This window comes from Oncorhynchus mykiss, chromosome 4 (assembly GCF_013265735.2).
Source record: "Oncorhynchus mykiss isolate Arlee chromosome 4, USDA_OmykA_1.1, whole genome shotgun sequence".
Taxonomy (NCBI): Eukaryota; Metazoa; Chordata; class Actinopteri; order Salmoniformes; family Salmonidae; genus Oncorhynchus; species Oncorhynchus mykiss.
Genome location: NC_048568.1, coordinates 42956135 through 42978814, shown reverse-complemented (window position 1 = coordinate 42978814; position 22680 = coordinate 42956135). Strand labels below are relative to the sequence as shown.

At 50.7% G+C, this 22680-nt stretch overlaps 1 protein-coding gene across 3 annotated transcripts in view; it reads left to right on the top strand.

The window, feature by feature from the left end:
- The window catches only part of pinx1 (PIN2 (TERF1) interacting telomerase inhibitor 1), a 71844-nt gene that overhangs the window by 30361 nt on the left and 18803 nt on the right, over positions 1–22680 (top strand). For all 3 annotated transcript variants that reach the window (XM_021601137.2, XM_036976395.1, XM_036976394.1), the window contains exon 6: positions 398–486. In XM_021601137.2, coding sequence (XP_021456812.2) covers positions 398–486 — 89 coding nt within the window. The remainder of the gene's footprint in view (positions 1–397; positions 487–22680) is intronic.

Genomic DNA, 22680 nt, shown 5'->3' with positions numbered 1-22680 from the left:
TCTCTCTCTCTCTCTCTCTCTCTCTCTCTCTCTCTGTCTCTTTCTGTCTCTTTCTGTCTCTTTCTGTCTCTTTCTGTCTCTTTCTGTCTCTCTGTGTATCTCTTTCTCTGTCTCTCTGTGTATCTCTGTCTCTTTCTCTGTCTCTCTGTGTATCTCTGTCTCTTTCTCTGTCTCTCTGTGTATCTCTGTCTCTTTCTCTGTCTCTCTGTGTATCTCTGTCTCTTTCTCTGTCTCTCTGTGTATCTCTGTCTCTTTCTCTGTCTCTCTGTGTGTCTCTTTCTCTGTCTCTCTGTGTATCTCTGTCTCTTTCTCTGTCTCTCTGTGTATCTCTGTCTCTTTCTCTGTCTCTCTGTGTATCTCTGTCTCTTTGTATCTAACCCTAACCTGCTCCTTCTAGGGAAGGACCTGTCCAGCCGCAGCCAGACAGACCTGGCCTGTATCTTTGGGAAGAGGGGGACGAAGCGCATAGCCGAGGACCAGGAAGAGGTAAGACCCTATATAGTCCCAATAAGTCATCCACCTCACAGATACAGATACATACAGCTACAGCGTTGTGACTGAAACCCTAACCAGCCCGTATCTACATCTAACCCTAAAACTCACCGGCAACACCACCACCGTCTCCTCCCCATGTCCCGTGACCCCTCCTAGAGCCAAGGCCAGGTCGGTAGAGGCCCGCCCTAAATGAAAACGTATTCGCTATATAGCGCGCTAATAAGGACCCTATAAAATCTGCTTTATGGAGAACGTGGACTCACTGAATCCAGACATTTAAAAACAGAAGTCGACAAATATGTATTGAACTTTTTATTTTTTTGCTCGAGGTAATCATAAGGCATGACAAAAATGCATCAGTGATATAATATTTACCTCCAACTTTCTGGAACGTGTGTGTGTGTGTGTGTGTGTGTGTGTGTGCGTGCGTGTGTGTGTGTGTGCGCGCGCGCTTGTCTCTCCACTTTGTGTCGCCGTTAGCGATGATGTTAATGGTTAATTAATTAATTAATGAGAACTGTCTTCTATTCTGATTTCCATCAGTCCCAACCTCAATGCAGACGGCCTTCAGTTAATTCTGAATTCCCCCAATTTGCCTGTTGGTCCCAGGTCAGTTAAAAGACTGACAAATTTAGTTATTTTTTTGTATTTAAAAAAAATAAATAATAAGAAGCCAGCAGTACGGGTCATTTTCCAATAATGTCTGGCCAATATTGGGGAGGTTGGTTAATTATGTGACTGTGGCCTCATTGTCCTGTCCTGATAATAAATCTGGCGATAGCCGTGGCGTATGGATCAGAGCCGCTCGGCCCAGCTGTCTGTCCCTGATGAGTGGAGAAGGGTCGCCGGGAGAGGAGAGAAGGGTCGCCAGCCCATCCCTCATAGGCCTGGCGTGGGAGGACAGGAAAACCTGCGCCCACCCCGCCCCTTCTCCTTCAGTTAGACCTACACAGTGTATGGGATTTGCTTCTTTTGCCACGAATCCGTTTCTGGTGAGAAATATGATTGTGTCCTCTGGAAGATGATTGGGTAAAACCACTGCGGGGGGGGGTGGGGGGGGGGAGACTTCCTCACTCCGTGCAAACTTCTAAACGGTCAAAACCATTTGGTTATGAGATGGGGGGAGGTGAAATCCAAAATGGTGCTATATATTCATTGGCTATGTCATAATTACATTTTAAAGATAAATATTTATACATTACTAGCTTGAAACATGAAAAAAATGATAAGTTCATTTAGTGGGTGATGTGGATTTCATATCAAAACACAGAGAGCAGTCTGACCAGTCTGACCAGTCAGACCAGTCGGACCAGTCGGACCAGTCGGAGCAGTCGGAGCAGTCGGACCAGTCGGACCAGTCAGACCAGTCCAGCTCATAAGGTCCATCAGCAGCAGATTTGAATTTAGAATGGGACCTTGGCTGTTAAAGTATAGACACCTGAGTTACCTAACCTGTTGACAGGGTGGGACACCTGAGTTACCTAACCTGTTGACAGGATGGGACACCTGAGTTACCTAACCTGTTGACAGGATGAGACACCTGAGTTACCTAACCCGTTGACAGGGTGGGACACCTGAGTTACCTAACCCGTTGACAGGGTGGGACACCTGAGTTACCTAACCCGTTGACAGGGTGGGACACCTGAGTTACCTAACCTGTTGACAGGGTGGGACACCTGAGTTACCTAACCTGTTGACAGGGTGGGACACCTGAGTTACCTAACCCGTTGACAGGATGAGACACCTGAGTTACCTAACCCGTTGACAGGATGGGACACCTGACTTACCTAACCCGTTGACAGGATGGGACACCTGAGTTACCTAACCCGTTGACAGGATGGGACACCTGAGTTACCTAACCCGTTGACAGGATGGGACATCTGAGTTACCTAACCCGTTGACAGGGTGGGACACCTGAGTTACCTAACCCGTTGACAGGATGGGACACCTGAGTTACCTAACCCGTTGACAGGGTGGGACACCTGAGTTACCTAACCCGTTGACAGGGTGGGACACCTGAGTTATCTAACCCGTTGACAGGATCGGACACCTGAGTTACCTAACCTGTTGACAGGGTGGGACACCTGAGTTACCTAACCCGTTGACCGGATGGGACACCTGAGTTACCTAACCCGTTGACAGGATTGGTTAACTCTTGAGGTTCCGAGTGCATTTCAAGGTTTATTTTAAATGTTTACTATTTTCTACATTGTAGAATAATAGTGAAGACATCAAAACTATGAAATCATGTAGTAACCAAGAAAGTGTTAAATAAATCTAAATATATTTAAGATTCTTCCAAGTAGTCACCCTTTGCCTTGATGACAGCTTTGCACACTCTTGGCATTCTCTCAACCAGCTTCATGAGGTAGTTACTACCTCATGAAGCTGGTTGAGAGAATGCCAAGTCTGCAGAGCTGTCATCAAGGCAAAGGGTGACTACTTGGAAGAATCTTAAATATATTTAGATTTGTTCAACACTTTCTTGGTTACTACATGATTCCATATGTGTTATTTCATAGTTTTGATGTCTTCACTATTATTCTACAATGTAGAAAATAGTTTAAAAAAATAAACCCTTGAATGAGTAGGTGTGTCAATTTTTGACTGCTACTGTATGTAACGCAACAATTTTAAAAGATTTTACTGAGTTACAGTTCATATAAGGAAATCAGTCAATTGAAATAAATTCATTAGGTCCTAATCTATGGATTTCACATGACTGGGCAGGGGCGCAGCCACGGGTGGGCCTGGGAGGGCCTAAGCGCAGACACTGGGGAGCCAGGTCCAGCAGGTCGGGATGAGTTTTCCCCCACAAATAGGGCACAGACAAAAAAAATACTCCCCAGTGTTTACATTACCCTCTGTGATTGATTACATCAAAAAGGCAGTGATTAGACGTGTGTGTGTGTGTGTGTGTGTGTGTGTGTGTGTGTAACCAACCAATGGGATCTCGATGATCGTCGTTAGGCTGTTCGCTGCATCTCCGTGTCTGTAATTACCTTACCCCCTTTGCATTACATTTTAGACCAGTAACCAAGAGACAAACGCTTTCTCTTTCTCTCTTTTACCCCGGGGCTAATCTGTATGTGTCAGAGAGTTGGCTCAGTTTGGTGGGTGCCACCGAGAGAGCTGGTGGTGGTGGGTGGGTGGGTGGGTGGGTGGGGGGGGGGTCACAGGCTCTTGTTCTCCGAGGTGCTCGGAGGGCCCTGTCAATGGACACACTCGGGAGAGGCTGTCCTTTTGTTTCACGCAATTAGTTGCAATCTGAGAGCAAATTAGAGCTCCTAGCCTTCACAACAAACACAACACTGCCCAAACACACACACACACACACACACACACTGGCTGCTTAACAATGCAGTCCACACCACAAGCATCGCCTGCTTTACTAACCCCAAACAGAAACTACAGTACATTGGGCATTTTCGTCTGAATTACATAACAAATTCCTAACACAGCCAACGGGGCAAAACACCCCGATCCAGTAAGCCGTTCTACAGTAACAGAACATGGACCTGGTGCTCAGACCAACAGGCCCCTAAACAGCTTCTGTCCCCCCTGGCTGTAAGTTAAATGGCTAAGAAGTGTCGCGCTCATTCTCCCACAGACTATACACACTGTCTACCTGACTCTGCCTATCCACAAGTCTCTACCCGGTCAGACACACACCTTCACTGTCACTCGCATAACCCTCACTCACACTCACATAAACCCTCACTCACATAAACCCTCACTCACACTCACATAAACCCTCACTCACACTCACATAAACCCTCACTCACATAAACCCTCACTCACACTCACATAAACCCTTACTCACATAAACCCTCACTCACACTCACATAAACCCTCACTCACATAAACCCTCACTCACACTCACATAAACCCTCACTCACATAAACCCTCACTCACACTCACATAAACCCTCACTCACATAAACCCTCACTCACACTCACATAAACTCACACTCACATAAACCCTCACTCACACTCACATAAACCCACACTCACATAAACCCTCACTCACACTCACATAAACCCTCACTCACATAAACCCTCACTCACACTCACATAAACCCTCACTCACATAAACCCTCACTCACACTCACATAAACTCACACTCACATAAACCCTCACTCACACTCACATAAACCCACACTCACATAAACCCTCACTCACATAAACCCTCACTCACACTCACATAAACCCTCACTCACACTCACATAAACCCACACTCACATAAACCCTCACTCACATAAACCCTCACTCACACTCACATAAACCCTCACTCACATAAACCCTCACTCACATAAACCCTCACTCACACTCACATAAACCCTCACTCACACTCACATACACCCCCCCCACACACACACACCTACACTGCTCTCTATTGATTACTGTAAATATGACCGTATTTATCCTGTTACCGAGGTATTTGAGGTAGATATGTAAATGAAGGCAGGGTAAAGAGACTAGGTGTCAGGATAGATAATAATAAGGTATTTGAGGTAGATATGTACATGAAGGCAGGGTAAAGTGACTAGACATCAGGATAGATAATAATAAGGTATTTGAGGTAGATGTGTACATGACGGCAGGGTAAAGAGACTAGACATCAGGATAGATAATAATAAGGTATTTGAGATAGATGTGTACACGAAGGCAGGGTAAAGTGACTAGACATCAGGATAGATGATAATAATAAGGTATTTGAGATAGATGTGTACACGAAGGCAGGGTAAAGTGACTAGACATCAGGATAGATAATAATAATAAGGTATTTGAGATAGATGTGTACACGAAGGCAGGGTAAAAAGTAAAAAATATAGAAAGCAAGAAAAACCCTTGAATGAGTAGAGGTGTCCAAACAATTGACCAGTCGACTAATTGGGGTCAGCCCTAGTACCGTTCCTTGTAAAGCAGTAGCGCTAGCTTTTAGCCCAGCGCGGATATTGCCTGTGATCCATGGTTTTTGGTTGGGATACGTTCTTATAGTCACTGTGGGGACGACATCGTCTATTGATGAAATTCGTTATCGGATGAATCCCAGGAAATATCCCCAGTCGGTACAGACTTGTGGCCTCGCGTCTGCTTTGTCCGACTGCTTCCGTATTGAGCGCATCACTCTGTACTTCCTGTTTGAACTTTTGGTTTGTAAAACAGGAAGCAGGAGAATGGAGTCCTGGTCAGATTTGCTGAAGCGAGGAAGGAGGGAGGGGCTTGTATGTGTTTCTGTGGGTCGAATAAAAGTGGTCTAAAGTTTTAGCTCCCCCTAGTGGCCAGGAGATGTGTTGGTAGCAGTGAGGTAGGACGGTTTTTAGTATATTACTTTTAAATACTTTTAAGTACTTTGAAGTATTTCTATATTTCCTGCTACCTGTCACGATCAGCCCTGTTTCCGTGTACAGTTGAAGTCGGAAGTTGACATGCACCTTAGCCAAATACATTTAAACTCAGTTTATCCCAATTCCTGACATTTAATCCTAGTTAGAACTAGTAGGAATTCCCTGTCTTACGTCAGTTAGGATCACCACTTTATTTTAAGAATAATAGTAGAGAGAATTATTTATTTCAGCTTTTTCTTTCATCACATTCCCAGTGGGTCAGAAGTTTACATACACTCAATTACTATTTGGTAGCATTGCCTTTAAAATTGTTTAACTTGGGTCAAATGTTTCGGGTAGCCTTCCACAAGCGTCCCACAATAAGTTGGGTGAATTGTGGCCTATTCCTCCTGACAGAGCTGGTGTAACTGAGTCAGGTTTGTAGGCCTCGTTGCTCGCACAGCCATTTTGCCACAACATTGGAAGTATGCTTGGGGTCATTGTCCATTTGGAAGACCCATTTGCGACCAAGCTTTCACTTCCTGACTGATGTCTTGAGATGTTGCTTCAACATATCCACATAATTTTCCTCCTCTTGATGCACCAGTCCCTCCTGCAGCAAAGCACCCCCACAACATGATGTTCCCACCCCCATGCTTCAAGTTTGGGATGGTGTTCTTTGGCTTGCAAGCCTCTCTCAAAAAGCACAATCTTTGTCCCCATGTGCCCATCTTTGTCCCCATGGCGGTTTTGGAGCCGTGGCTTCTTCCATGCTGAGCGGCCTTTCAGGTTATGTCGATATAGGACTCGTTTTACTGTGGATATAGATACTTTTGTACCTGTTTCCTCCAGCAACTTCACAAGGTCCTTTGCGGTTGTTCTGGGATTGATATGCACTTTTCGCACCAAAGTACGTTCATCTCTAGGAGAGCGAGAACGCGTCTCCCTCCTGAGCGGTATGACGGCTGCGTGGTCCCATGGTGTTTTTACTTGCGTACTATTGTTTGTACAGATGAACGTGGTACCTTCAGGCGTTTGGAAATTGCTCCCAAGGATGAACCAGACTTGAGGTCTACAATTATTTTTCTGAGGTCTTGCAAAGAGGCACTGAGTTCGAAAGTAGGCCTTGAAATACATCCACAGATACAACTCCAATTGACTCAAATTATGTCAATTAGCCTATCAGAAGTTTCTAAAGCCGTGACATAATTTTCTGGAATTTTCCAAGCTGTGTAAAGGCACAGTCAACTTAGTGTATGTGAACTTCTGACCCACTGGAATTGTGATATAGTGGATTATAAGTGAAATAATTGTTGAAAAAATGTGTCGATGTCCTAACCGACTTGCCAAAACTATAGTTGTATAGTTGTAAAGTATGCATGGAGTGGTTGAAAAACGAGTTTTAATGACCTAAGTGTATGTAAACTTCCCACTTCAACTGTAAATATTACCATTAGTATTTCTATATTCCTGCTACCAGTCACTCTCAGCCATGTTCCCATGTATTTCAGCTTATCACAGCCACACACACACACACACACACACACACACACACACACACACACACACACACACACACACACACACACACACACACACACACACACACACACACACACACACACAAATTCAACGCTGGACCGGACGGACTGAACCCTGGACTGAACCCTGGACAGAACCCTGGACTGAACCCTGGACCGGACGGACAGAACCCTGGACTGAACCCTGGACCGGACGGACAGAACCCTGGACAGAACCCTGGACCGGACGGACAGAACCCTGGACCGGACGGACAGAACCCTGGACTGAACCCTGGACCGGACGGACAGAACCCTGGACAGAACCCTGGACCGGACGGACAGAACCCTGGACTGAACCCTGGACCGGACGGACAGAACCCTGGACTGAACCCTGGACCGGACGGACAGAACCCTGGACCGGACGGACAGAACCCTGGACTGAACCCTGGACCGGACGGACAGAACCCTGGACAGAACCCTGGACTGAACCCTGGACCGGACGGACTGAACCCTGGACCGGACGGACAGAACCCTGGACTGAACCCTGGACCGGACGGACAGAACCCTGGACTGAACCCTGGACCGGACGGACAGAACCCTGGACTGAACCCTGGACCGGACGGACTGAACCCTCGACCGGACGGACAGAACCCTGGACTGAACCCTGGACCGGACGGACTGAACCCTCGACCGGACGGACAGAACCCTCGACCGGACGGACAGAACCCTGGACCGGACGGACAGAACCCTGGACTGAACCCTGGACCGGACGGACAGAACCCTGGACTGAACCCTGGACCGGACGGACATAACCCTGGACTGAACCCTGGACCGGACGGACAGAACCCTGGACAGAACCCTGGACTGAACCCTGGACCGGACGGACAGAACCCTGGACTGAACCCTGGACCGGACGGACAGAACCCTGGACTGAACCCTGGACTGAACCCTGGACCGGACGGACAGAACCCTGGACCGGACGGACAGAACCCTGGACTGAACCCTGGACCGGACGGATAGAACCCTGGACTGAACCCTGGACCGGACGGACTGAACCCTCGACCGGACGGACAGAACCCTCGACCGGACGGACAGAACCCTGGACCGGACGGACTGAACCCTGGACCGGACGGACAGAACCCTGGACTGAACCCTGGACCGGACGGACAGAACCCTGGACCGGACGGACAGAACCCTGGACTGAACCCTGGACCGGACGGACAGAACCCTGGACTGAACCCTGGACCGGACGGACTGAACCCTCGACCGGACGGACAGAACCCTGGACTGAACCCTGGACCGGACGGACTGAACCCTCGACCGGACGGACAGAACCCTGGACCGGACGGAGAGAACCCTGGACTGAACCCTGGACCGGACGGACAGAACCCTGGACTGAACCCTGGACCGGACGGACAGAACCCTGGACTGAACCCTGGACCGGACGGACAGAACCCTGGACTGAACCCTGGACCGGACGGACAGAACCCTGGACTGAACCCTGGACCGGACGGACTGAACCCTGGACCGGACGGACAGAACCCTGGACCGGACGGACAGAACCCTAGACTGAACCCTGGACCGGACGGACAGAACCCTGGACCGGACGGACAGAACCCTGGACTGAACCCTGGACTGAACCCTGGACCGGACGGACAGAACCCTGGACCGAACGGACAGAACCCTGGACTGAACCCTGGACAGAACCCTGGACTGAACCCTGGACCGGACGGACAGAACCCTGGACTGAACCCTGGACCGGACGGACTGAACCCTCGACCGGACGGACAGAACCCTGGACCGGACGGACAGAACCCTGGACTGAACCCTGGACCGGACGGACAGAACCCTGGACTGAACCCTGGACCGGACGGACTGAACCCTCGACCGGACGGACAGAACCCTCGACCGGACGGACAGAACCCTGGACCGGACGGACAGAACCCTGGACTGAACCCTGGACCGGACGGACAGAACCCTGGACTGAACCCTGGACCAGACGGACAGAACCCTGGACTGAACCCTGGACCGGACGGACAGAACCCTGGACTGAACCCTGGACCGGACGGACAGAACCCTGGACTGAACCCTGGACCGGACGGACAGAACCCTGGACTGAACCCTGGACCGGACGGACTGAACCCTCGACCGGACGGACAGAACCCTGGACCGGACGGACAGAACCCTGGACTGAACCCTGGACCGGACGGACAGAACCCTGGACCGGACGGACAGAACCCTGGACTGAACCCTGGACTGAACCCTGGACCGGACGGACAGAACCCTGGACCGGACGGACAGAACCCTGGACAGAACCCTGGACAGAACCCTGGACTGAACCCTGGACCGGACGGACAGAACCCTGGACTGAACCCTGGACCGGACGGACTGAACCCTCGACCGGACGGACAGAACCCTCGACCGGACGGACAGAACCCTGGACCGGACGGACAGAACCCTGGACTGAACCCTGGACTGGACGGACAGAACCCTGGACTGAACCCTGGACAGAACCCTGGACTGAACCCTGGACCGGACGGACTGAACCCTGGACCGGACGGACAGAACCCTGGACTGAACCCTGGACCGGACGGACAGAACCCTGGACTGAACCCTGGACCGGACGGACAGAACCCTGGACTGAACCCTGGACCGGACGGACTGAACCCTCGACCGGACGGACAGAACCCTGGACTGAACCCTGGACCGGACGGACTGAACCCTCGACCGGACGGACAGAACCCTGGACCGGACGGACAGAACCCTGGACTGAACCCTGGACCGGACGGACTGAACCCTCGACCGGACGGACAGAACCCTCGACCGGACGGACAGAACCCTGGACCGGACGGATAGAACCCTGGACTGAACCCTGGACCGGACGGACAGAACCCTGGACTGAACCCTGGACCGGACGGACTGAACCCTCGACCGGACGGACAGAACCCTCGACCGGACGGACAGAACCCTGGACTGAACCCTGGACCGGACGGACAGAACCCTGGACTGAACCCTGGACCGGACGGACAGAACCCTGGACTGGACCGGACGGACAGAACCCTGGACTGAACCCTGGACCGGACGGACAGAACCCTGGACTGAACCCTGGACCGGACGGACTGAACCCTGGACTGAACCCTGGACCGGACGGACAGAACCCTGGACCGGACGGACAGAACCCTGGACTGAACCCTGGACCGGACGGACAGAACCCTGGACTGAACCCTGGACTGAACCCTGGACCGGACGGACAGAACCCTGGACCGGACGGACAGAACCCTGGACTGAACCCTGGACAGAACCCTGGACTGAACCCTGGACCGGACGGACAGAACCCTGGACTGAACCCTGGACCGGACGGACTGAACCCTCGACCGGACGGACAGAACCCTCGACCGGACGGACAGAATCCTGGACCGGACGGACAGAACCCTGGACTGAACCCTGGACCGGACGGACAGAACCCTGGACTGAACCCTGGACCGGACGGACAGAACCCTGGACTGGACGGACAGAACCCTGGACTGAACCCTGGACCGGACGGACAGAACCCTGGACTGAACCCTGGACCGGACGGACAGAACCCTGGACTGAACCCTGGACCGGACGGACAGAACCCTGGACTGAACCCTGGACCGGACCAGACGGACTAAAGACTCTGGGTAGTTCTACTGTAGTGGAGGACTCTGGGTAGTTCTGCTGTAGTGGTAGACTCTGGGTAGTTCTACTGTAGTGGAGGACTCTGGGTAGTTATGCTGTAGACTGTAGTGGTAGACTCTGGGTAGTTCTACTGTAGTGGAGGACTCTGGGTAGTTCTGCTGTAGTGGTAGACTCTGGGTAGTTCTACTGTAGTGGAGGACTCTGGGTAGTTATGCTGTAGACTGTAGTGGTAGACTCTGGGTAGTTCTACTGTAATGGTGGACTCTGGGTTGTTGTACTGTAGTGGAGGATTCTGGGTAGTTCTACTGTAGTGGTAGACTCTGGGTAGTTCTGCTGTAGTGGTAGACTCTGGGTAGTTCTACTGTAGTGGAGGACTCTGGGTAGTTCTACTGTAGTGGAGGACTCTGGGTAGTTCTGCTGTAGTGGTAGACTCTGGGTTGTTGTACTGAATTGGAGGATTCTGGGTAGTTCTGCTGTAGTGGATGACTCTGGGTAGTTCTACTGTAGTGGAAGACTCTGGGTAGTTCTACTGTAGTGGAGGACTCTGGGTAGTTCTGCTGTAGTGGAGGAAAAAGACAAAGGCTTCTGCGTCCCTGTAGACTCCGCCTGTCCTGTAGACTCCGCCTGTCCGTTCCCAGCAGCTCTGCGTCTCTGTAGACTCTGCCTGTCCGTTCCCAGCAGCTCTGCGTCTCTGTAGACTCTGCCTGTCCGTTCCCAGCAGCTCTGCGTCTCTGTAGACTCCGCCTGTCCTGTAGACTCCGCCTGTCCGTTCCCAGCAGCTCTGCGTCTCTGTAGACTCTGCCTGTCCATTCCCAGCAGCTCTGCGTCTCTGTAGACTCCGCCTGTCCTGTAGACTCCGCCTGTCCGTTCCCAGCAGCTCTGCGTCTCTGTAGACTCCGCCTGTCCTGTAGACTCCGCCTGTCCGTTCCCAGCAGCTCTGCGTCTCTGTAGACTCCGCCTGTCCTGTAGACTCCGCCTGTCCTGTAGACTCCGCCTGTCCGTTCCCAGCAGCTCTGCGTCTCTGTAGACTCCGCCTGTCCGTTCCCAGCAGCTCTGCGTCTCTGTAGACTCCGCCTGTCCGTTCCCAGACGCCCTGCATGCCACACCGACAGCATCTGCCAAATGCCCCGTACCCTGTTCCCGCTCTGCCCGTAGTCCCTGAACCCCCAACCTGCTCTGCCTCACACACCCCTACACCATCCGGTCCTTATCCTCCTTTTTTCTGAAGACAACGTCACCAGGGACCCCTCCCCTCCACGCTGACGCGTGATCCGTCATGTGGACAGGCGTGGGCAGAATAACCAGCCAACAGGTGACCAGCGACAGGGCTGGAGCCTGGCCTCGTTGTGGCGGAGCAGGGAGTGGGAGTGGGAGAGGGCAGGGAGGTCGACTCAACCCCAAGAGAAGTACTCCGTACCGGCCGCCTGGCTGGAACCTAGTTGACCCTAGGAACCAGGCCAATGCACGCAGCCAGCCTACTAACTAACTAACTAACTAACTGCTAGACCTATTCATTACCATCGACCATGGGCATTCTATATTCTGTTACATGATGATAAAACGTTGATATTGCCAGGTAGTTGTTTACCTCAAAAATACAGATGAGTCCGAAATGATGGATGGGTTCGCCGTTTCAAAGTCCAATGATGTTTAGTTTTTTTTTTGTTTTTTGGGGGGGGGGTGCCATCAACCGTGTCAATTCTAACCTGTTCTGTATACAAGCTATATATATCTATCTCTTGATGACCATTTCTATAATGCTGGAGGAGTTTGCTGATTGAGGAAAACAAGGCCAGAATGAATATGGGAATGCAGGCGCCTAGCCAAGACTCTATAACCCTCATTTGTTTTTTAAATGAATTCAGACAGAGCAGTGAGGGTTTCTTTGTGTTATTCATGACCCTATGGGGGTGTACTGTTTACCCCCCGCGCTGAAACAACCAACGGGTCTGTAAGACACCTGCAGGTAGATCAACAACAGTCAAAAGGCAGTTTAAATACATCCCAGACATGTTTTTATTAGTTTAACGAGGCAAGTCAGTGAAGAACAAATTCTTATTTTCAATGACGGCCTACTGGGGAACAGTGGGTTAAATAAACTGCCTTGTTCAGGGGCAGAACAACAGATTTTTTTCCTTGTCAGCTCGGGGATTCGATCTAGCAACCCTTTCGGTTACTGGCCCAACACTCTAACCACTAGGCTACCTGCCTCCCCTACACTCTAACCACTAGGCTACCCTGCCGCCCCTCCACTCTAACCACTAGGCTACCCTGCCGTCCCTACACTCTAACCACTAGGCTACCTGCCTCCCCTACACTCTAACCACTAGGCTACCTGCCTCCTCTACACTCTAACCACTAGGCTACCTGCCTCCCCTACACTCTAACCACTAGGCTACCTGCCTCCCCTACACTCTAACCACTAGGCTACCTGCCTCCCCTACACTCTAACCACTAGGCTACCTGCCTCCTCTACACTCTAACCACTAGGCTACCTGCCTCCCCTACACTCTAACCACTAGGCTACCTGCCTCCCCTAATCTGCATGAACCACACGGGGCTGGTTTCCCACACATAGATGAAATCCTGGAGATTTTCCATTCAGCAGGCTTTTTTATTCCAAGACTAGGCTCAGCAAAAAAAAAAGGAGAGCGCTCTCTTCAAAGAGAGAAATGACACAAGATTTAAAAAAGTGAGACATTTTCAAAACAAAATTGTCTGTCGAGTAGAGAAGCCCCCTTTTTTCCACAATCAAAAAAAAATAAAATCTATAAAGTGAGCGAAAGAGAGAAATGAAAACTGGTTTGGTATGATTCGGCGGCGATACCTCTTCCTTCCCCTACCTTTCACAGCCAGCCTTGGGCTTTAGAAAAATGACTAACTTTTGTTGATGTATGAATCGGCAGGGAGACTATTTATCAGCAGGCCCTCTGCGGGCACCCGCTCCGGTCCCACAAGTAACAGGCCGCATCGCTCCCCCTTTTGACTGATTAATTAGCCAATCACAGGACATTTTTCACCGGTCGCCGGGCGACGACAGCGGCAGGAAGGTTTACTCCAGCTAATGCCGTGTGGCTCTGTAGCCACTGGAGTCGTTGCAGCCTCGTCGGCTATTTCACGCTTACGTAGTGACCGGGACTGGACTGGCTGGGGGCCAGGTGGGGGCCAGGCGGGGAGGGGGCCAGGCGGGGTGGGGGATAGGCGGGGAGGGGGCCAGGCGGGGAGGGGGCCAGGCGGGGTGGGGGCAAGGCGGGGAGGGGGCCAGGCGGGGAGGGGGATAGGCAGAGTGGCTGGAGGGGAAGGAGAAATAAATCAACCAGGCTGGGGAGATGGACAGAGAAGAGAGAGGCTGGGGGTGGTGGTCTTGGTGGTGTGGGGTAGAGGAGGAGGGGGGGTGCCAGGGGCACTGCTTGCCTGCTGAAAAGCACAGGGAGCATTGGGGTGGGTGAGAGACGGGAGGATGGGGAGAACTGGAAGCTACATTACAGCAGCCAACGCACCTTCATTTAGAAGTGACCAGAAGTCCTCTATGATACCAGAAGCAAGAGCATGTGATTTCTCTTGTGGTGAGGGAAGATGGAGGAGGCAGGTGAGGGGGGCAGGGGGGGAAAAGGCAGGAGGAGGCGAGGGGGGAGAAGGCAGGAGGCAGGGGGAAAAGGCAGGAGGCAGGGGGGGGTGGAGGCAGGAGGAAGCGAGTGAGGGGGGCAGGGGGGAGAAGGCAGGAGGAGGTGGGGGGTAGAAGGTAGGAGGAGGAGACAGGGAGGCGGTTGGGGAGACGGGAGGAGGCAGGGGGGAAAAGGCAGGAGGAGGAGGGGGGGGAGAAGGCAGGAGGAGGCGGGGGGGAGAAGGCAGGAGGAGGCGGGGGGGAGGAAAGGCAGGAGGAGGCGGGGGGGGCAGGAGGAGGGGCGGGGTGGCAGGAGGAGGAGACAGAAGAAGGATGGAGGAGTTGGGGAAAAAAGTAATGTCTGAAAGTAAAGATGGACTGTCATTCCTTTGTTTATTTGAGCTGTTCTTGCCTTAATATGAACTTGGTCTTTTGCCAAATAGGGCTGTCTTCTGTATACCACCCCTACCTTGTCACAACACAACTGATTGGCTCAAACGCATTAATAAGAAGGGAAAAAAATCCCCCATTTTTAACTTTTAATGAACAAGGCACACATTAAATGAAATGCATTCCAGGTGACTGACCTCATGAAGCTGGTTGAGAGAATGTCAAGAGTGTGCAAAGCTGTCATCAAGGCAAAGGGTGGCTACTTTGAAGAATCTCAAATATAAAATAGATTTACATTTTGTTTAACTTTCTTTTGGTTACTACATGATTCCATGTGTGATATTTCATCATTTTGATGTCTTCACTATTATTCTACAATGTAGAAAATAGTACAAATAAAGAAAACCCCTGGAATGAGTAGGTGTGTCCAAACTTTTGACTGGTACTGTACATTAAATATTGATTTGAATATTATTCCAATGTTGACTTCTGATCGGAGTAATTGTTTGATAGGGATTTTTTTTTTTTACCCCCCCCCCCCCCCCCCCCCCAAGCAGAAATAAAAAGTAGTACTGGAAATATGGGAGACTATCTAAAACTTAAGAACACCTGCTTTTAGTTTGGTTTCCCTAAATAACTATTCACTCTCTGAGAAACTTTGATCACCAGCAGTGTAGTGTACAGGGAAAGTGTTCTGATGTAGTTTAGTTATTGAAAAGGTATGTAAGCCTTGTCCGAGCCAGAGACAGTTTGATATACAGTGGGGCAAAAAAGTATTTAGTCAGCCACCAATTGTGCAAGTTCTCCCACTTAAAAAGATGAGAGAGGCCTGTAATTTTCATCATAGGTACACTTCAACTATGACAGACAAAATGAGAAAATAAAATCCAGAAAATCACATTGTAGGATTTTTAATGAATTTATTTGCAAATTATGGTGGAAAATAAGTATTTATCTCAATACTTTGTTATATACCCTTTGTTGGCAATGACAGAGGTCAAACGTTGTCTGTAAGTCTTCACAAGGTTCACACACACTGTTGCTGGTATTTTGGCCCATTCCTCCATGCAGATCTCCTCTAGAGCAGTGATGTTTTGGGGCTGTTGCTGGGCAACACGGACTTTCAACTCCCTCCAAAAATGTTCTATGGGGTTGAGATCTGGAGACTGGCTAGGCCACTCCAGGACCTTGAAATGCTTCTTACAAAGCCACTCCTTCTTTGCGTTTGTGTTTGGGATCATTGTCATGCTGAAAGACCCAGCCACGTTTCATCTTCAATGCCCTTGCTGATGGAAGGAGGTTTTCACTCAAAACCTCACGATACATGGCCCCATTCATTCTTTCCTTTACACGGATCAGTCGTCCTGGTCCCTTTGCAGAAAAACAGCCCCAAAGCATGATGTTCCCACCCCCATGCTTCACAGTAGGTATGGTGTTCTTTGGATGCAACTCAGCATTCTTTGTCCTCCAAACACGACGAGTTGAGTTTTTACTAAAAAGTTATATTTTGGTTTCATCTGACCATATGACATTCTCCCAATCTTCTTCTGGATCATCCAAATGCTCTCTAGCAAACTTCAGACGGGCCTGGACATGTACTGGCTTAAGCAGGGGGACACGTCTGGCACTGCAGGATTTGAGTCCCTGGCGGCGTAGTGTGTTACTGATGGTAGGCTTTGTTACTTTGGTCCCAGCTCTCTGCAGGTCATTCACTAGGTCCCCCCGTGTGGTTCTGGGATTTTTGCTCACTGTTCTTGTGATCATTTTGACCCCACGGGGTGAGATCTTGCGTGGAGCCCCAGATCGAGGGAGATTATCAGTGGTCTTGTATGTCTCACATTTCCTAATAATTGCTCCCACAGTTGATTTCTTCAAACCAAGCTGCTTACCTATTGCAGATTCAGTCTTCCCAGCCTGGTGCAGGTCTACAATTTTGTTTCTGGTGTCATTTGACAGCTCTTTGGTCTTGGCCATAGTGGAGTTTGGAGTGTGACTATTTGAGGTTGTGGACAGGTGTCTTTTATACTGATAACAAGTTCAAACAGGTGCCTTTAATACAGGTAACGGGTGGAGGACAGAGGAGCCTCTTAAACAATAAGTTACAAGTCTGTGAGAGCCAGAAATCTTGCTTGTTTGTAGGTGACCAAATACTTATTTTTCACCATAATTTGCAAATAAATTCATTAAAAATCCTACAATGTGATTTTTTTTCTCATTTTTGTCTGTCATAGTTGAAGTGTACCTATGATGAAAATTACAGGCCTCATCTTTTTAAGTGGGAGAACTTGCACAATTGGTGGCTGACTAAATACTTTTTTGCCCCACTGTTTACAGCCTGAGAAAAGTATTCAGACCCATTGATTTTTTTTTTTTTACCCAAATTTTGCAGATCTATTCTAAAATGGATTTAAATGTTTTTTTCCCCTCATCAATCTACACACAGTACCCCATAATGACATCACAGTACCCCATAATGACATCACAATACCCCATAATGACATCACAATACCCCATAACGAAGGAAAAAAAATTGAAATATCACTTTTACATCAGTATTCAGTCCCTTTACTCAGTACTTTGTTGAAGCACTTTTGGCAGAAATGACAGCCTTGAGTCTTCTTGGGCATGACGCTACAAGCTTGGCACACCTTTGTTTTGGGAGTTTCTCCCATTCCTCTCTGCAGATCCTCTCAAGCTCTGTCAGGTTGGATGGGGAGCGTCGCTGCACAGATATTTTCAGGTCTCCAGAGATGTTAGATCAGGTTCAAGTCAGGGCTCTGGCTGGGCCACTCAAGAACATTCGGAGACTTGTCCCGAAGCCACTCCTGCGTTGTCTCGGCTGTGTGCTTAGGGTTGTTGTCCTGTTGGAAGGTGAACCTTCTCCTCAGTCTGAGGTCCTAAGCACTCTGGAGCAGGTTTTCATCAAGGACCTCTCTGTACTTTGCTCCGTTCATCTTTGCCTCGATCCTGACTAGTCTCCCAGTCCCTGCCGCTGAAAAACATCCCAACAGCATGATGCTGCCACCACCATGCTTCACCGTAGGGATGGTGCCAGTTTTCCTCTAGACGTGGCGGTTGGCATTCAGGTCAGAGTTCATTCTTGTTTTCATCAGACCAGAGAATCTTGTTTCTCATGGCCTTGAGAGTATTTTAGATGCCTTTTGGCAAAGTCCAAGAGGGCTGTCATTTGCATTTTGCTAAGGAGTGGCCTCTGTCTGGCCACTCCACCATAAAGGCCTGATTGGTGGAGTGCTGCAGAGATGGTTGTCCTTCTGGAAGGTTCTCCCATCTCCACAGAGGAATTTTGGAGCTCTGTCAGAGTGACCATCGGGTTCTTGGTCACCTCCCTGGCTAAGACCCTTCTACCCCGATTGGTCAGTTTGGTCGGGCGGCCAGCTCTAGGAAGAGTCTTAGTGGTTCCAAACTTCTTCCATTTAAGAATGATGGAGCCCACTGTGTTTTTGGTGACCTTCAATGCTGCAGAATTTTTTTGGTACCCCTTCCCCAGATCTGTGCCTCGACACAATCTTGTCTCGGAGCTCTACGGACAATTCCTTCGACCTCATGGCTTGGTTTTTTCTCTGACATGCACTTTCAACTTGTGGGACCTTATATAGACAGGTGTTGTACCTTTCCAAATCATGTCCAATCAATTGAATTGACCACAGGTGGACTCTAATCAAGTTGTAGAAACATCTCAAGGATGTTCAATGGAAACAGGATGCACCTGAGCTCAATTTCAAGTCTCATAGCAAAAGGATCTGAATACTTAGGTAAATAAGGTATTTATTTCATTTTTACTACAACAAATTATTATGGGATATTGTGTGTTGATTACTGAGGATTTGTGTTTAAAAAATCTATTTTTAGAATAAGGCTGTAGCATATTGTGTAAAAAGTCAAGGTGTCTGCATACTTTCCCGAAGGCGTTGTGAGTACACACCCTGGACCAAACACTAGTCTACCGCAGGACAAGTGGAAAGGTGGCTAATGCATTCTGTTGAACCGCCATCCATTCCTGGCTTGATTGATTCATACACTGAACTGGCTTGGCATCTACGGTAATGTCCTGGCTTCAGCAGCCACGTCTCACTGTTGGCTCTGTTCAGAGGCTAGAGATGGAATGTTTTGAAGGAGAGGCCTTCAGAGCCCCAAACCTCTCTCTCTCTCTCTCTCTCTCTCTCTCTCTCTCTCTCTCTCTCTCTCTCTCTCTCTCTCTCTCTCTCTCTCTCTCTCTCTCTCTCTCTCTCTCTCTCTCTCTCTCTCTCTCTCTCTCTCTCTCTCTCTCTCTCTCTCTCTCTCTCTCTCTCTCTCTCTCTCTCTCTCTCTCTCTCTCTCTCTCTCTCTCTCTCTCTCTCTCTCTCTCTCTCTCTCTCTCTCTCTCTCTCTCTCTCTCTCTCTCTCTCTCTCTCTCTCTCTCTCTCTCTCTCTCTCTCTCTCTCTCTCTCTCTCTCTCTCTCTCTCTCTCTCTCTCTCTCTCTCTCTCTCTCTCTCTCTCTCTCTCTCTCTCTCTCTCTCTCTCTCTCTCTCTCTCTCTCTCTCTCTCTCTCTCTCTCTCTCTCTCTCTCTCTCTCTCTCTCTCTCTCTCTCTCTCTCTCTCTCTCTCTCTCTCTCTCTCTCTCTCTCTCTCTCTCTCTCTCTCTCTCTCTCTCTCTCTCTCTTCTCCACCCGTCCCTTTACACCTCTCCCCCTCACTCTTCTCTCACTCTTCTCCCCCTCTCTCTCTCTTCTCCCCTCTCTCTCTTCTCCCACTGTCCCTTTACCCCTCTACTACTCTCTCTCTCTTCTCCCCCTCTCTCTCTTCTCCCACTGTCCTTTTACCCCTCTACTACTCTCTTCTCCCCCTCTCTCTCTCTTCTCCCCCTCTCTCTCTTCTCCCACTGTCCCTTTACCCCTCTACTACTCTCTCTCTTCTCCCCCTCTCTCTCTTCTCCCCCTCTCTCTCTCTTCTCCCCCTCTCTCTCTCTTCTCCCACTCTCTCTCTCTTCTCCCACTCTCTCTCTCTTCTCCCACTCTCTCTCTCTTCTCCCACTCTCTCTCTCTTCTCCCACTCTCTCTCCTCCTCCTCTCTCTTCTCCCCCTCTCTCTCTTCTCTCCCCCTCTCTCTCTTCTCTCCCCCTCTCTCTTCTCCCCCCTCTCTTTTCTCTCCCCCCTCTCTCTTCTCTCCCCCCTCTCTCTTCTCTCCCCCTCTCTCTCTTCTCTCCCCCTCTCTCTCTTCTCTCCCCCTCTCTCTCTTCTCACCCTCTCTCTCACTCTTCTCACCCTCTCTCTCACTCTTTTCCCCCTCTCTCTCTTCTCCCCCTCTCTCTCTCTCTTCTCCCCCCTCTCTCTCTTCTCCCCCCTCTCTCACTCTTCTCCCCCCTCTCTCTTTCTCTGTTTCTCTGTTCACCTCCCAGTGTTCCCTGGCCTCGCCAGGGGAGAGCAGACGGAGAGGGCAGGAAGAGGGCTGATAGCCTGCCAGACTGCTCCTCTGCAGAAGGAGCCTTATCTCAGGACTGCACACATCACATCCTCTTCCTGTGGCTCTGTGGAGGAGCTGGTCGTTGGCTATAGGCGTTGTCTTCAAAACCCTCCTCCTCAGACCCTCTCGTATGTTCTCCTGTATCCAGCATTTAATCATGAACACACAACGTGAAAAAGAGTTGACAATTGCAAGTCAACTATTGCAGGCTCGTGTCTGTTGGTGTTGCAGGCTTGTGTCTGTTGGTGTTGCAGACTCGTGTCTGTTGGTGGTGCAGGCTGGTGTCTGTTGGTGTTGCAGGCTGGTGTCTGTTGGTGTTGCAGGCTGGTGTCTGTTGGTGTTGCAGGCTGGTGTCTGTTGGTGTTGCAGGCTGGTGTCTGTTGGTGTTGCAGGCTAGTGTCTGTTGGTGTTGCAGGCTCGTGTCTGTTGGTGTTGCAGGCTCGTGTCTGTTGGTGGTGCAGGCTGGTGTCTGTTGGTGTTGCAGGCTAGTGTCTGTTGGTGTTGCAGGCTAGTGTCTGTTGGTGTTGCAGGCTAGTGTCTGTTGGTGTTGCAGGCTAGTGTCTGTTGGTGGTGCAGGCTAGTGTCTGTTGGTGTTGCAGGCTAGTGTCTGTTGGTGTTGCAGGCTAGTGTCTGTTGGTGTTGCAGGCTCGTGTCTGTTGGTGGTGCAGGCTGGTGTCTGTTGGTGTTGCAGGCTAGTGTCTGTTGGTGTTGCAGGCTAGTGTCTGTTGGTGTTGCAGGCTAGTGTCTGTTGGTGTTGCAGGCTAGTGTCTGTTGGTGTTGCAGGCTCGTGTCTGTTGGTGGTGCAGGCTGGTGTCTGTTGGTGTTGCAGGCTAGTGTCTGTTGGTGTTGCAGGCTAGTGTCTGTTGGTGTTGTGCCTTTCTCTGCCACTGTTGTTGTTGGGTTGTGACGGAGAAGTTTTCCTGTGTGTGTGTGTGTGTGTGTCCAGTCTGCTCGGCGCAGCAGTAGTAACAGAGATGAGCCTAATGGTGGTCCCCAGGCGTGGTGAGAGAAGAGCCACACACCATCATGACTTTACTTATCTCCTTCTCCCTCCATCTCTCTCCTGAGAGTCATCTCAGTGGCCCCACCAACCCCAGGTGGCCGTCATCCACCAACCCCAGGTGGCCGTCATCCACCAACCCCATGTGGCCGTCATCCACCAACCCCAGGTGGCCGTCATCCACCAACCCCAGGTGGCCGTCATCCACCAACCCCAGGTGGCCGTCATCCACCAACCCCAGGTGGCCGTCATCCACCTACCCCCGGTGGCCGTCATCCACCTACCCCCGGTGGCCGTCATCCACCAACCCCAGGTGGCCGTCATCCACCAACCCCAGGTGGCCGTCATCCACCTACCCCCGGTGGCCGTCATCCACCTACCCCCGGTGGCCGTCATCCACCAGTCCCAGGTGGCCGTCATCCACCAGTCCCAGGTGGCCGTCATCCACCAGTCCCAGGTGGCCGTCATCCACCAGTCCCAGGTGGCCGTCATCCCCCAGTCCCAGGTGGCCGTCATCCCCCAGTCCCAGGTGGCCGTCATCCCCCAGTCCCAGGTGGCCGTCATCCCCCAGTCCCAGGTGGCCGTCATCCCCCAGTCCCAGGTGGCCGTCATCCCCCAGTCCCAGGTGGCCGTCATCCCCCAGTCCCAGGTGGCCGTCATCCCCCAGTCCCAGGTGGCCGTCATCCACCAGTCCCAGGTGGCCGTCATCCACCTGTCCCAGATGGCCGTCATCCCCCAGTCCCGGCGAGCCGTCATCCACCAGTCCCGGCGAGCCGTCATCCCCCAGTCCCGGCGAGCCGTCATGTAGTTAGACTCTATCACCTGTGTAACACTAAGCCTGTCTATAGACCAGAGAAGAGAGAGACCATTGTCCAGTAACAGACTGAATAGATTTTCTCTGGGTTGGAAGTTGGAAAGTTTTGTCCTAATGGCACCTCACCTGCAGTCCTGTTCTGTTGTGTCTAACTCACCTACAGTCCTGTTCTGGTGTGTCTAACTCACCTACAGTCCTGTTCTGTTGTCTAACTCACCTACAGTCCTGTTCTGTTGTGTCTAACTCACCTACAGTCCTGTTCTGTTGTGTCTAACTCACCTACAGTCCTGTTCTGTTGTGTCTAACTCACCTACAGTCCTGTTCTGTTGTGTCTAACTCACCTACAGTCCTGTTCTGTTGTGTCTAACTCACCTACAGTCCTGTTCTGTTGTGTCTAACTCACCTAC